Source organism: Theobroma cacao, chromosome 4, assembly GCF_000208745.1.
Source record: "Theobroma cacao cultivar B97-61/B2 chromosome 4, Criollo_cocoa_genome_V2, whole genome shotgun sequence".
Taxonomy (NCBI): Eukaryota; Viridiplantae; Streptophyta; class Magnoliopsida; order Malvales; family Malvaceae; genus Theobroma; species Theobroma cacao.
The window spans coordinates 28,336,769-28,351,849 of record NC_030853.1 but is presented as its reverse complement, the minus strand read 5'-3'; the positions used below and the strand labels follow the sequence as shown (position 1 = coordinate 28,351,849).

The 15,081-nt window shown below is 35.4% G+C and overlaps 1 protein-coding gene across 1 annotated transcript; it reads right to left on the bottom strand.

The window, feature by feature from the left end:
• On the bottom strand, window positions 10,390–10,875 carry LOC18591180 (14.7 kDa ribonuclease H-like protein). The gene has a single exon (XM_018119115.1). The coding sequence runs from the start codon at window positions 10,873–10,875 to the stop codon at window positions 10,390–10,392; it is 486 nt and encodes a 161-aa protein (XP_017974604.1).

The following is a 15,081-nucleotide window of genomic DNA, read 5'->3' as shown; positions in this document are numbered from 1 at the left end:
ACATGAAATTGAAATTAAATGTCACCTAATTTTGTTTGATTAACACCTGTTTAATTGGTATGTTAGGTTAGGCCCACATGATGAGCTTTTCCGCTTCAATAATTTATCCCTTTTGGATTAACCATTAAACCATATGGGTAATGATAGGACCGAGTGATGTGTAAAGCTTCTAATTTGCAGCGAAAGACTTGAATTTCTATAGTTTTGAGTCGCTGTTAGAGAGGAGGTGAGGTTGGTGTAAATGCGTCGCATTGCTACTGTTGCATGTCATTAATTACTTTTGACATAAAGACTGCCAAAGGCTTATATATGGGCGCCTCTAAATTCCTTCTCATAAATATATGGAGCTAATTTTCCTAAGATTGTGAGATGATAGTGTGAGTAATTACATAGTTTAATCTGTTCGATTTATCATATTTAAGGATCAAATAAATCAAATATTTTTAAAACATCGATCAATATTGATTAAATATAAAAGAGAATCAAATTAACCAAATATTGAATTGGTTCGATTGGTTGAATTTTAGATTAAAAAAACTAAAATTGTATCCTTTTTTTGCAAATTACAATATTAAAATTTATAACCTTCATCGATAATTATAAAATATGAAAAAAAATTAGTAATAAAAATATATATTTTATTTAAATTTAAAAATAATATATATAATATATATTAATATATATAAAATATTAGTTTGATCTTTGATAGATTCAATCTAAAAATTTGAAAATTGAGAACCAATCAAATAAATCAATTAGATTAAATTTTTTGAGCCAATAAATCCAATGCACCAATTGAATCAAGCTGTTTTATTCAAATCACATTCAATTTAATTGAATCATTAGTTCAATCCAAGTTTACTCATCCCTAATTAATGGAGATGCCCTGTTGGATATGCATCTCTTAAAAAAATAGTGTGATATAATTTTGCAGAAAGATCTCAGCTATGGTTGTGGCTCGTAGGGAAACGTACAAATTTAGACGTGCATTCACCCACGTTGGAAATGTGGGTCGCAGTAGGTAAACAATTCTCTCTTTTGTCTGCATTTTTCTGTCTTCTTTTCTTTTTGCTGTTAACGGAAATCGATGAGCTCAATTATGGTGGTGACTGGTGAATTGAGTGGTCATCAATCAGTCATGAGGACACCAAGGACTAGACTTGTCAATATGGGCTGGCCCGGCCCAGCCTAGCCCTGGCCATTGTGAGTTGAAAAAATATGAGTTGGGCTGGGTCAGCCCATATTTTATATGGGTTGATAAATCCTTAACCCAGCCCAGCCTTTGCTAGCCCAAGGGTCGAGCTGGGCTAGCCCATATTTTCTATTTTTTTTTTAACTTTTTATTAATAAGGTGAGAAACGTGCAGCAATCAATGCATTAGATTGAGCAAATCCAATTCTAAACCCCTATCAACTCGAATCCAAATTTACTTTTATTTCATAGTTTTGCTTTCCAATTTCATCAGCTACCATTCTTAACTCACTTCATAAACGGCTTGCAAATTGTATTCAGAATCTCATCTCGGGTAAATAAGTATAATTGTTTTTTACCTCTCTCCTTTTTTCCAACTGCAGTCAATAAAAATTTTGATTAATGGGGACGGGTGCTTCAATTGAGTTTGATTTAGACCGAATCTAATAGTAGTACAAATGTGGGAAACGTGGATGCTAGATCGATCTAACACAAATCGCTATCACAACTACTATATAAATAAATAATGGCAGAAAAACAGGTATTATTTCAAGCACAAATCTGGATCCACTCAAATCACCCTAACTATTATATACTCAATTCACAATGATACTAAACAAATTCATTGAAAATGAAAACTACTATATACTCTCAAGTGATGCCGGATGGAAGAAAAGATTATCTAAATCGATCCGACAAGTGAGAAGGCGAGAACCGTGAAGTGACTCACTTGGGTTGCTGGGCCTAGGTGATGCGTCGTCGATGTCGATGGCCGATGGGTGATGGCCGGATGCTGGATGGGAGCAATGAAACCGACAGGCGACACCACGAAAGGCAAGAAGGAGAGATGGCGGATGCTAGATGGTCGATTGCCGGATGGAAGGAGGACGTCAGATGGGAAGATGGGACGCCGGATGGGATGGGAGGAAGGACGTCGCTCGGATGCCTGATGCAGAGGGTCGAGACTCGGGCAGGTGTTAAGCTTAGGCAGCAGCAGCAGGCGGTTAAGACTTAGGAGAACCCAGATCAGATTTAGATCCCACCCTTTACCCACAGCCCATGGCCCCGTGCCCTGTAAGGTTTTTTTTTTTTTGGTGGCCCGTCGGGCTAGCCCGCCCCAACCCGGGTCAACCTCTAAGTAATCGGGCTAGCTCATCTAGGCCTGGTTTAAATATGGGTCAAAATTTTTTCAACCCAACCACCCCATATTTAATGAAAAATGGGTCGACCTAATGGGTCAGACCCATATTGACAAGTCTACTAAGGACCCATTATATTATGATGTGTCCTTCGATTTGGGTTTGCTATACTTTTACATTACGTTTGGTACGTTGCTGAAAATGTAATTGTTGAAAATGTGATTACTGGGTATATGATTGCTGAAAATGTGATTGCTGAAAATATAACTTTATAGCGTTTGGTATAATAAGAAAAAGTGATGATTGCAGAGAATGTGATTGCTTAGAGTATTACATTGTAGTGTTTAATTTGTAACCATTTTACTGAAAATATGATGTAAATTGACAAAATGATATTTATGTATAAAAAATATATAAATTGAATAAATTTATAATTTTTAATATAAAATTTAACTTTTTCACTTTAAGTAATTAAAATAATAAATAATAACATTAAAAAATAATATAATATTTTTATATTAATTATTTAAATATTAAAATATATAAAATTACTAAATATTTATTTTTACCTTAAACTTATAGATAAATCACATAATCTGTTCATAAATAGATACCTACTACTAAAAGTTTGAACATAATATATTGATAGATGTTCTCATCTATCAATAGATATATTATTTTAAGCGTTCCTGACACTTTCTTTCTCTCAAACAGTGGCACCCAAACACATTTCCCTCTCAAATCCTCTTAATTTTTTAGTAAATTTTCCTTCATTCTAAATCGTTTAAATGTTTCTTTCTTAATTTTCGATATCAAAAACATAAATTTTTCTGAAAACACTTATAAATTCTTAAAAATTTAAATTAAGGTTTTATAAAACTCAAAGCCTCAATCTCTTTAATTTTCAGATTTGGTAATGAAATTTGACCTAAATGTGTGATGGGCTACCCTTCCTACGGGCAGTGAGAAGAAGGAGAAGAAGGCAAGGTGAGAAAGAGAAAAAGCCAGAAGGTAAGAAGGAAGAAAGTGGTGAAGAAGGTAAGAAGGAGAGACAAGGTCAGGAGGTCAAGTTGAGGAATAAAAAAATTTTTACTTTCCATTTGCTAAGGGAAAGTAACTTTCTCACCGGACATTCCCTTCTCTCATTGCAATAACATTGCTCCCATCCCCGAAACATCAACAAAATGCTACAATGTGATTCCTTGCATTTTAATTGCAAGGAATGTCCCTCACTTCTCATTTACCAAACGCCCCCTTAATGTTGATCCAACCAAAACAACTTCTTTCAATTCTTTTCTTATCAAAATCATGCATTTATACAAAGGTGGCAATTGAGCGGAATGATTTATTTAAGGTTTAAGTTATTAATTATTTTTAAAGTTCAATTGAATTTGATTTACATTCATTATTCAAATTCAAATAATTTTGAATTTATTTTTTGAATCATTTTACATATTTAAAATATCTCAATGCAAAAGTTAATCTTATATTGTAGTTCAATCTTTGATCCAAGATAGATGAGTTCATCTTTGATATGGTCGATCGTTTTAAAAATATTAACTCAAAAAAAATTTAAATCATGAATCACAAAATTATTCTAAAATCAATTTATTAATTGATCTAAACTTATCAATATAGGACTGTCTGTAATGACCCCTAAACCATTGCTCGTGCGTAATTATTGATATGGATGAACCTTACAACTTCAACAACATATTAAAATTGAAAACATAGAAAGTACTGAAAACTATTGATGAAGAAACATGGAAGGTCAATCTGGATCCACTTAGCTTCAGCTCCATGATGTTGTCGAGACTCTCTCCCATTTCTGATACTGTCGCTTAATTTTTCCAATCTCCGTTAATCTTACCCTTTCTAAGTTAAATTTTGCAAGTAACTGTTAAACGCCCATCACAAATGATGCGTTTTCCAGTCTTATTGACCTCTAAATTGTTTAGACTCTCAAAACTAAAGAATTCTATAATTTTCTGCACTGTGCCTTCCTTTTCTTCCTCCAGGGAGAAAGGGTACCCCGAGAATTCAGCAAATTTTCTTAAACATACTTCAGTGTTCTTCATCAAGTCTTCGTATCTCAAAAAAAGCATCCTATCTCGCCAATCTAAGCTTCCTTTCCTATACCCTAAAATATGTTCTTAGTAAGGTCCATAACTAGAGATTCCTTTGTGGAACAACTCAAACAACTCTTTCCATGGAAATGAGGTCTCCCTCTATGGGTGCTAGGGCAGCATCTTGTGTTGCCTTCGTAACAAGTTCCACAAAGAAATTAACAATCGTATCCTTTGGATCTCTACATATATGTAGACGATTTAACAACCTGAAACTGTTATGGATTTAGGCAAGCAAGTGTGAAGGGATGTGTGTCAACGAGTGGGAATCTTGGCCCTGGTGCAGTTGAGAATTTATCATTTTACCAAGAAGGGAATGCAACAATGAGGCAAGGGTGGTTTGAAGGGGGCTTGTGGAAGTGTCAAACCGGGTTCTGGTGACAATGGCATAACTCAAGGCCTTGCGCCAAACGGTGTCATTTTTTATTGAACTACACAAGAAAATATAGCTGGGTCGAGCCTCAAAGTGATCTCTAGCATACATGGCTCCTTCCAAGAAGAAAGGAAAGAACCAAAAGCCTTGGTACGGGCATAGCCATTTTCTGTAGGAAGCCTTGATGCTATATTTTTGTATTTGTTTAAGGGTTCCGGACAGATATTAGACACAAAATTTGTTTTTAAGGGCGGGGAAGGATGATTCCATTTGATAGCGGAGTTGAACTGGGGAAATCAAGTGCCCAAGCTCTGTAGCTAGGGGAAGAATGGTTTGCTAATTAATTGCTACGATAAATAAGACAACAATGTTAAGCACTTGCAAGGGAATGGAGAATAATGCATGCACATCTTATATATAGTAACTGTTTGAATGTAATGATCATAGAGCTCTGCCACTATGCAAGCTAGGCAACTATTGAACTGAAAAAAGAATGTAAACTAGGTAACTATTGAGATTAAAAAATGTAAACTAGGCAACTAAACATGCTGAGCTGTCGGCCACTGTATATGTTGCATAAACCAGAACCAAAAACTAAGGCGTCAAACAAGACATTTATTTCAACTAGAAAAGTTAACTCTTCACAAACAATCTCAATTCTAACAGAATTGAACGTAAATCATTTTAAGATTTTAAATTTGTTAAAATCCCTGATCTTTCTTTTTTCTCTCTCTTAAAAAAGTTTGAACATAAATCATATTTTCATATTTGTGACCTATCCATAACATGCTAGCAAAGCACTGAAAAAGCCCATGCTTTGGACACAAAAGGAAAGGAAAGTAATATGGAGCCCATGCCGAGTGAACAAACCCAGCCCATTGGCAGCTATCCCCTTCCGGTGTTTTAACCATTTAGAAATACAAATCATCCGCATTCATGCGTGTGTTTTAATAATATTTAATTAATTTAAATGTTGTTTAAGCGATTCAAACCCTACTGCTAAAAAATCCAAATTTTGCTCTTGAGCTTAGCGATCCCTTTCCCTTCTTACTCTCTCTTCTATTCTGTCGCTTATAAATTATAAATAAATAAATTCCTTCTTCTCTCTTATTTTAATTCTCCATATCTATTTCTTCCAAACAATTTTATTATTAGTTCATGATTTGAAATTTGGTGGTCGTAAGAGATTAGCAGGGAGGGATGATGATATAATTGCCATGCAGATTTACTAGCGCTTGTCTAATTTGCAGATCCAATTGTCACCAAATTGTATCTTTTATCGCAAACAGTTTTCTTGCAAAAAGACATTATCAGCTTACTTATATATATATGGAAGAACGATGATGTGTGAGACAAAAGAGGAAATATGTGAGAAATAAAAGATAAAGATTAAAATTAAAAACGTCTTAATTAATAATTAAAAAATACACATGTGACATTTTGTAAAAAAAAAAAAAAGACATAGAATGAGGCAGGGATTGAAGGCAAAAGATTCGGATTCATTAAATAAACTCTTTATGGTTTCTTTACAAAGTATAAACTACCTTTGCCTTTTATTTCTTTATTAGTTTTTTTTTATCATTTTCAATAAATTCAAATCATTTGATTGAAGTCACTTTGGATTCAAATCATTAATCTTCAAATTCAAATTATTGATATTTTCTAATCAAATAAATAGGTAGAAGTTAAATTAAGATGAACTAAACGAATTTTTCATGATAATTTACGAAATTAAAGCTAAATTCATATTCCTATTAAAATTCGACTCTGATCAATAGTGAGTGAACAATGGAGGTCAAGCGTATTTTGCATTTTTCATGACATTACTTTTAAGCACGCAAACAACTATGATTTTATAATGGCTTTCGTATGCATCGCATGAAAACTAAAGCTTGTATTATTATATTATATATAACAGTAATAGATTAGACATGAATTCTGTGCACCATTAAAAAAATGATTTTTTGTTTATTTAAATTATGTGTTGGAGAATGAGATGAAAAAGTAATCATTAATATCTTTAATATTTTCAAAAATTAAATTCGAATTTTTTTATATAAAAATCTCTAATTTCTTTTAAAAAAAGCATATATATATATATAATTACCATACTAACTTAGGCAAGGGTGGTTCGAAGGGAGCTGGTGGAAGTGTTAAACTGGGTCTGGTTACAATGGCATAACTCAAGGCCTTAAGCCAAACTGTGCCGGTTTTTATTAAGCTACACAAGAAAATATCGCTGGGTTGAGCCCGGTTGTGATCTCGAGCATACGTGGCTCCTTCCAAGAAGAAAGGAAAGAACTAAAAAGCCTTGGTATGAGCATAAGCCATTTTGTGTAGGAAGAGTTGATAGTATATCTTTGTATTTATTCAGCCAGTCTTAAGCATTTTGCATCTTAAAAACTTTTGGTCCTTCAAGGTTCTAACTAATCATCTGCCTGAAGTTTGGTTAATAAAAGAAAACTCAGGTTCCATTGAAACTCTTATAACATATTTGGTATAGGGAATAGCTTATTCCCTCTTTATTTTCATCTTTTTTTTTTCTTTGTTTGGTACGCAATTGTCGAAAGGAATATTTATTCTTGAATATTAGCTATTCTTCAAAATCAGCTAAAACTTGCTTAACTAAACCCAAGGCCCCTCATGGCATTTGTTATCTCATGGTTGGAGGAATAGCTTTCAAATTTAATAAGACTACAATACCCCTTTTAAATGTAAAAAATTATAACCCTAATATAAAATCAGAGGACTTTCATATAAAATCAGAATATTTCTATTGAATTATACATTGATAGTCGGTGATGCACCTTTATATACAGAACACTATAGCTAATCACAATCTGTGTAATAAAGACTATATCAACTAATGAAGAAAATGTCCTACAATCTAGTTAGGAATTCTAGTCACGAATCATGGAAGTCATTGATTCTGCAAGTCAATAGTCAATGATTTTGTAATTATGGAAAGGATTCTGCAAATATTATTGAGAGGAGTGATGAAAGGATTCTACAAATATTATGAAAAGGATTGATTCTGTACATCAAAATCGTCAATACCTAAACTGGAGAAATCAAGTGGCCAAGCTCTGTAGCTAGGAGAAGAATGGTTTGCTACTTAATTGCTATGATGAATAAGACAACATTGTTCCATTTTTTGGCCGAAGACAACAATGTTAAACACTTGCAATGGAATGGAGAATAATGCATGCAAATCTTATTTATAATAACTGTTTGAATGTAAAGATCATAGAAATCTGCCACTATGTAAACTAGGCAACTTTGAACGAAAAAAATGAGAATGTAAACTAGGCAACTAAACATGCTTAATTGTCTGCCATTATGTTGCATAAATCAGAACCAAAAACTGAGGCATCAAACAAGACATATATTTCAATTAGAGAAGCTAAGTGGTCAAAAACAATCTCAATTCTAACAGAATGCAATCGTGGGGCAGCGTGGTTCTGAGAGGGCTCATGGAATCGTCAAACTGGACTCTGGTTGCAAGGGAAAAACTCAAAGACTTAAGCCAAGCGCTGCCGTTTTCCATTGAACTGCACAAGAAAATATCATCGATTTGCGCTTGGAAGTGATATTGAGCATACATGTCTCCTTTCAAAAATATTGGATGCAATAATTGGTTTTAAAGGGAGGAAAATTCCATTAATTGCTAGTGAATAAGAATGTAAAAAATAGAAAAACCGCCTTGCTTTTCTCTTGGTGGGAGAAGCTATATGACCAAGAAAATATTTAACAAAAAATTAAGAGCCATATATACTTACACTTTTTTTTTTAAGGGGAACCAGGCACAAAACGAAATTTCATTGAACAAGCACCATCACCGTTTTATAATACAAACATTCAACGTCTTACAAACACTCACCAAATAACTTTACAGCCGGAACTAAGACCCGCTTGTTTTATTCAGTTGCAGTGTGACAGCAAAACAAGCTCATCACAAGGGCTTTGAGTTAGGTTCACTTGCAAGGTGTCAAGAAGGCTGTCACAGCTCTTCTTGAAAGCCTCCACTCCCTCATCTTCGAGCTGTGAGCCTACATAGCCCCATTCAATCCTCAACTCTTTGTTGGCAGACACCTTTTAATCAATTGGATTGATCAAAAAATATATATTATCATTTAATGTATATTTAATCACATAATTATATGTAATAATTTTTTTTTTCATGTTAATGCAATAATAATGAGTTATTAAGTACTAATTGGATGAAGCCTATGCAACATAAAAACTTTGTAAAAAAATTATAAAGTTGTTACAATTATAAAATCACTATGCATCAAAGTCATATTCCTTGTATTCTGCCCCCTCTTTCTTCCTCAAAGGAAAAAAGGCACCCCCGGAATTCAGCTAGTTTCTTTGCGTATGATTCAGTCTCCTTCATCATGTCTTCATATGTAAGGAACAATATCTTGTCAGGATGTTCCAAGCTCGAGTTCCAGTACCCCAAGACATGTTCCCTATTGGTCTGTAGAGAGAGATTCCTTTGCAATACAATTCAAAGGCCTCTTCCACTGATATGAGGTCTCCCTCCTTGAGCTCTTTGATATTATTTCGTGTAGCCTTTCGCACGAATTTAAGTGCCATAGAGAAACAAAGCTATCCTTCGGATCTCTGCAAATATAAACAATTTTACAACCTGAATCAATTACAGACTTAGGCAAGCTTGTGTACCGTACATGGGTAGCCAAGAGCGGGAAACTTGGGCCTTGTGAAGCTGCGTACTCTCCATGGTCCAAGAAAGGAATGCACTGGTTCGCAATGGTGGTTTGAGAGGGCTGATAGAATTGTTGAATTGGATTCTGGTTGCAAAAGAGAAACTCAAGGCCTTAAGCCAAGCAATGCCGGTGTTCACTGAGCTGCAGAGGAGAATATCGGTAGATTGAGCCTGGAAGTGATCTTGAATATACATGACTCCTTCTAAGAAGACTGGAGAACCAAAATCCTGGGTATGACTAAAGAGGCTGGAAGGGTGTCCAGCTATTTTCTTTAGGAGGAGTGGCAATAAGCTTTTGGCATTTTTTCTCGGGATTCTGCAGGGATACTGGAGGTAAGATTTCTTTGAAAAGGGAAGGAGAATTCCATTTTGTAAGGGAGAAATATGCATGCAGAGCACTTGAACGGGAAATAGAGTATAACCATGCTTTGTTTATAAAGAATTGGAGCTTGTCTTTTGGGTTCAATTATTGGAGAATTATTTCGAATTATTGTGTCCCTTCTCTCACTAAGTGTCTTTGTTTTTTTTTTTTTTTTTTTTGAAAAGCAGAATTCATTCATAAGGTAAACAAAGTAACATCCAAAAGGAGGAGAAAACCTCATAAAAAGCTGCACAATCACAAAAAATCAATTCTGCAGCAACAAGACCAACCCCTGCCTTCCCCAGAAAAACAGCATATACATCCCCCATCAAACAAAAAGAGGTTAGCAAACCACAATCAAACAGGCAAAGTGATCTTGTCAAACACAAAAACCAGAACCACCCACAGAACCAAAATTCGTACTAGGAATCAACAAAAGAAAAACAAAAACAAAAAAATCTATGTTGAACTCATAAGTCAAGGTTTTCTTGTGCTGGATCTCCAGTGTCATTCCCATAGACTCTCAATATGTCATTCTGCAGTTGAACTCCCTCATTGGCAAGTGAATCCGCTCTTTGATTCGCCTCTCTCCTCACATGCTTGACATCCCATCCCATAAGTTTTTCCTTCATCCTCTCTATTTGGATCAGCCATTTTCGCATTCTCCAAGGTGCAGTGTGCGATTGATTTATCCATTTAACAGCGTTAGAAGAGTCACATTCGATCACCAGCTTTTGATCGTTCCTCCATCTTGATGATGTGAAGATAATAAAAGCTTCCTTTATAGCTAACAATTCAGCTAAATTTGAATCAGCTACTCCTATGGATTTGGAAAATATGACTCTGACATCTCCTTTGTGATTTGTAAGTATACCACCAATTCCTGCAGGTCCCGGACATCCTCGTGCTGCCCCGTCGACATTAAACTTCATTTGACCTTGATGCGGTAGTCCCATTCAACCCTCGTTCTTTCTTTAGCTTTCGTTTTGTTCAGATTTGTTGTTGGTAACTGTCTATAGGTGTTAAGAACTGATGGGAATTCTTTCGACCATTTTGCATTCCCCCAAACTGCTGCTCTCAACCTTGCTGAATCATGGCATTGCTCGCTGTCCCACTTTCTTCCTTCAAAAACCACCTCATTCTTGCACTTCCAAATTGTCCATACAGTTGCAAAATATGCCAATTTTCACAGTTTTTTGTCTTTCAAACCTACTTGACAATCATTCCAGGCTTCGAAAAATGTTCTTATGTCTTTTGGTGAACTCCATGAAACCCCCCATGCCTTGCACCAGCCCATCCAAACTTTTCATGTCTCATAACAATCGACGAACGGATGTTGAATTGTTTCCCTTTCGCTATTGCAGAGCACACATAGAATTGCATTCCCCATAAGCATGCCTCTCTTATCAAGTTCGTCTTTCACAGCAATTTTACCATGGAGGATCTGCCATGCAAAAGCCTCCACTCTATATGGTGCTAGATTTGCCCATACTTGCTTCCAAATACCATCTACTTTATCATTAGTGACAAGAGTATATTCACAAAAAGACTTGGCAATGTAAATTTCATTTGCTCCCCTTTTTCATACCAGCTCATCTGTTAATTCTTTGCTAAGTTGGAACTCACGGAGGGCTTCTCCCAGATACTCTCATTGCTCAATCTCCCATCCAAACAGCTGTCTTCTGAGATGTATATCCCAGATTCAGTGATCACCCTCCCATATGCCAAAATCAGCGATTATACCATTTTTATTTTGAGTTAACGCGAAAATTCTAGGAACAGCATCGAACAAAATGATTCCCTCCATCCATTCATTCTGCCAAAATTTTATATTTTCTCCATTGCCCACTGCAAAATCAAGATTAGAGGTAACCTATAAAAAATATTTATTAGAAGGAAAAAGAGGACTAATAATTCGTTTCTATAGTGTTGAGGCTCTCCTATTTACACTCACACTCGGCAAGAGCATTGTAGGATCACTCTTAGTTTTCGCCACAAGGACTTCCCTCCATAGACTATCTCTTTCTTTTTCGTATCTCCATATCCACTTATTTAGAAGTGCACGATTTTTCACCTCAATATTCGTTATCCCAATGCCTCCACATTCCTTGTAGTTGCAAACTTTGTCCCACTTCACGTAATGAATTTTCCTTTTCAACTCAGCCCCTCCCCATAAGAAGTTTCTTTGGATTTTTTCAAGCTCATTCTTCACTTGGACCGAGACTTGAAATAGCGACATAAAAAAGATTGATAAACTTGTCAAAACCGACCTCAATAATGTCACTCTATCCCCCAAAGAAAGAGTTTTTGCTTTCATCCTGCCAATCTAGCTCCGACTCTGTCAATCACAAGTTTCCAAAACTTAACGGAGTTATGATTAACTCCTAATGGCAGCCCCAAATAAGTGGTGGGGACTTCTCCTATTTGGAAAGAAATTCTCCTTGCCCAATTCTCAACCACATTCTGCTCAACCCCAATTCCAATCAAATGGCTCTTGGATAAATTGATTCTTAGCCTGGAAACACTTTGGAAGCATCTAAGAATCCGTTTTACCCTCAACATATTCTCAATCTTAGGCTCACAAAAGATGATGGTATCATCAACATATTGAAAATGAGTGAGTGACATTCCATTATCTCCCACCACCACACCTTTACACATACCTAGATCCTCAACTTTCCTAAGCATACTACTTAAAACCTCCCCCACCATATTGAATAAAAAAGGGGATAGCAGACACCCCTACCTTAAACCTCTCTCCATTTTGAGCTGACTAATTGGGGAACCATTCACAAAAAATGATATTGTTGCTGTAGTAATGCACTCTTTTATCCAAACCTTCCACTTAGCTCCAAAACCCATTTTTGACATGACGAAATCAAGAAAATTTCAGCTCACACAATCGTAGGCCTTCTCAAAATCTACTTTAAACAACAAGCCTCCTTTTTTACTTTTACGCATCCAGTCCACCATTTCATTAGTTATGAGTGCACAATCCATCAATTGCCTACCTTTGATGAAAGCAAATTGATTCCTCCCTATAACTTCACCAATGACATCTCTCAATCTATTCGTCAAAGTTTTCGCCACAATTTTGTAAAGGCTGCCTACGAAACTGATTGGTCGGTATTCGACTAAGCTAGTTGGGTTTTGGACTAATCACATGTCTATTGTTTTGAGGGAAAGAAAAAAATTTTATTGCTCGATTAATCTTGAAAATGAAACACCAAATACATCTTAACAAATATTTCCTCTTACAATATCCTTCTAACTTTTTCTGGACGATTAGAATAAACTAAAAAATTATCCCTAATAGAAAAACTCTCATTAGCAATAATATGTGTTACTATATTTCCTTCCTGAAACACACGACAGATTTGACACATTTTTATTTTTTAATTACTAATTAATACATGTTTGTTTTAATCTGTAACTCTTATCTTATTTCTTGTATATTTTCTCCTCTTTCTCTATCCACATATGACTGGAAAATGGTAATCTTCTATCTTTTTTGCTTGATGTAAGATAAGATTTTCCTTTGTTGAAGAAACTCAGCAAAAACCAAAGAAAGGGGTCAGATATTGCTGTGAGACTAAGAAGGAAAACAAAGAAAGGGCAAAACCCAAAATTCTACTTTCAGGATAATAAAAAATAGTCAGATTTCGCTGTGAGACTAATAAAAAGGGAGGGAAAACAAAAAAAGGGCAAAACCCTAATACTACAAAAACCCAAATTTTGCTCTCAAGCTTAGCGATCCTTTCCCTTCCTACTTTCTCTTCTATTCTGTTACTTATAAATCGTATATAAATAAGTTCCTTCTTCTCTCTTATCCTAATTCTCCATGCCTATCTCTTCTAAACAATTTTATTATTAATTCATGAATCTGAAATTGGGTGGTCACTAGGGCAGATGATGAGCATAAGCCATTTTCTGTAGGAAGAGTTGATACTATATCTTTGTACTTGTTTAGGGATTCCGGAGAGATATTAAACACAAAATTTATTTTAAGAGCGGGGAAGGATGATTCCATTTGATATATATTTGAAGGGCATGAACATTTCATTGAAAGACCTGGCAAGGGGGTTGTCAGAAAAAGCAAAGAGAGTAGAGAGAAATCCCTTCAGCTACTAATCTCCTGTTACAGAGAGACCAAATAGGTCACACAATTCAGCCACCAAAAAAAACCAGTCCCCTGAATCCTAAATGGCAGCACAGTTCAGCCACAAAACACAAGCTGAACTGGGGAAATCAAGTGCCCAAGCTTTTCCATGGTAGCTAGTAGAACAATGGCTTGCTAATTATTTGCTATGATGAATAACACAACAATGTTCCAAGTGGGAGACAAGATCATCTTTAGAGATCTTTACTAATTGGCCACTGGAATCGGTGGAATAGTGGCCTCCAAATACATAAAAACGACAAGTGAAAAAAGAAATTATTGAAATGCTCTGCTCTCCAATTCGGCAATTCCCACAGTATAATTACTAAGTAATAGGATTGAATTTGGTTGGAAGCTGAAACTACATAGTCCATGACCTTTCCTCTTTCTTTCTCTCGAGAAAGTTTGAACACTCATTGTCTTCATGCTAGCAAATTAGCCGTGACCAAGCCCATGCCGAGTGGACAAACCCAGCTAGCTCAATGGCAGCTGGCCCCTTCCAGTTGTCAACCACCCATTTCTCACTGGTTTTGTGCAGCTCTCGAAGACAAAAGTTCGTGTTGATGGGCCATCTTGGAATTTTCTATAGTTTCAAGTCAAGCATGGCCCAATGTCCTCTTTTAGTCCGGCAGGGTTTTGGGTGAAGACTTTTCTCCTCATTAACCCATCTTGGCCCATGATGTATTTTTATTTTTGTTACAAAATATATGTACATAAGGTAATGAATACAGTATAAACAAATACTCATTCTACCACACGCTTCTATGGAGCAATTTTTATTGCCAAGAGAATTAAGTGCAAGACGATAAAAATTTTCTCAAGTAAAGTTCTTTCTCCATACAATTTTAATATATGTGCAATACACACACTAATGAAATAATATTCAAATGTCATATTATATCATATCTTTCCGATTGAATTATATATATAGATATATACACACACACACACAAGTGTCCGTGTGTATCAAATAAAGATAGAGAGAAAACCGTGAAGATGAAGG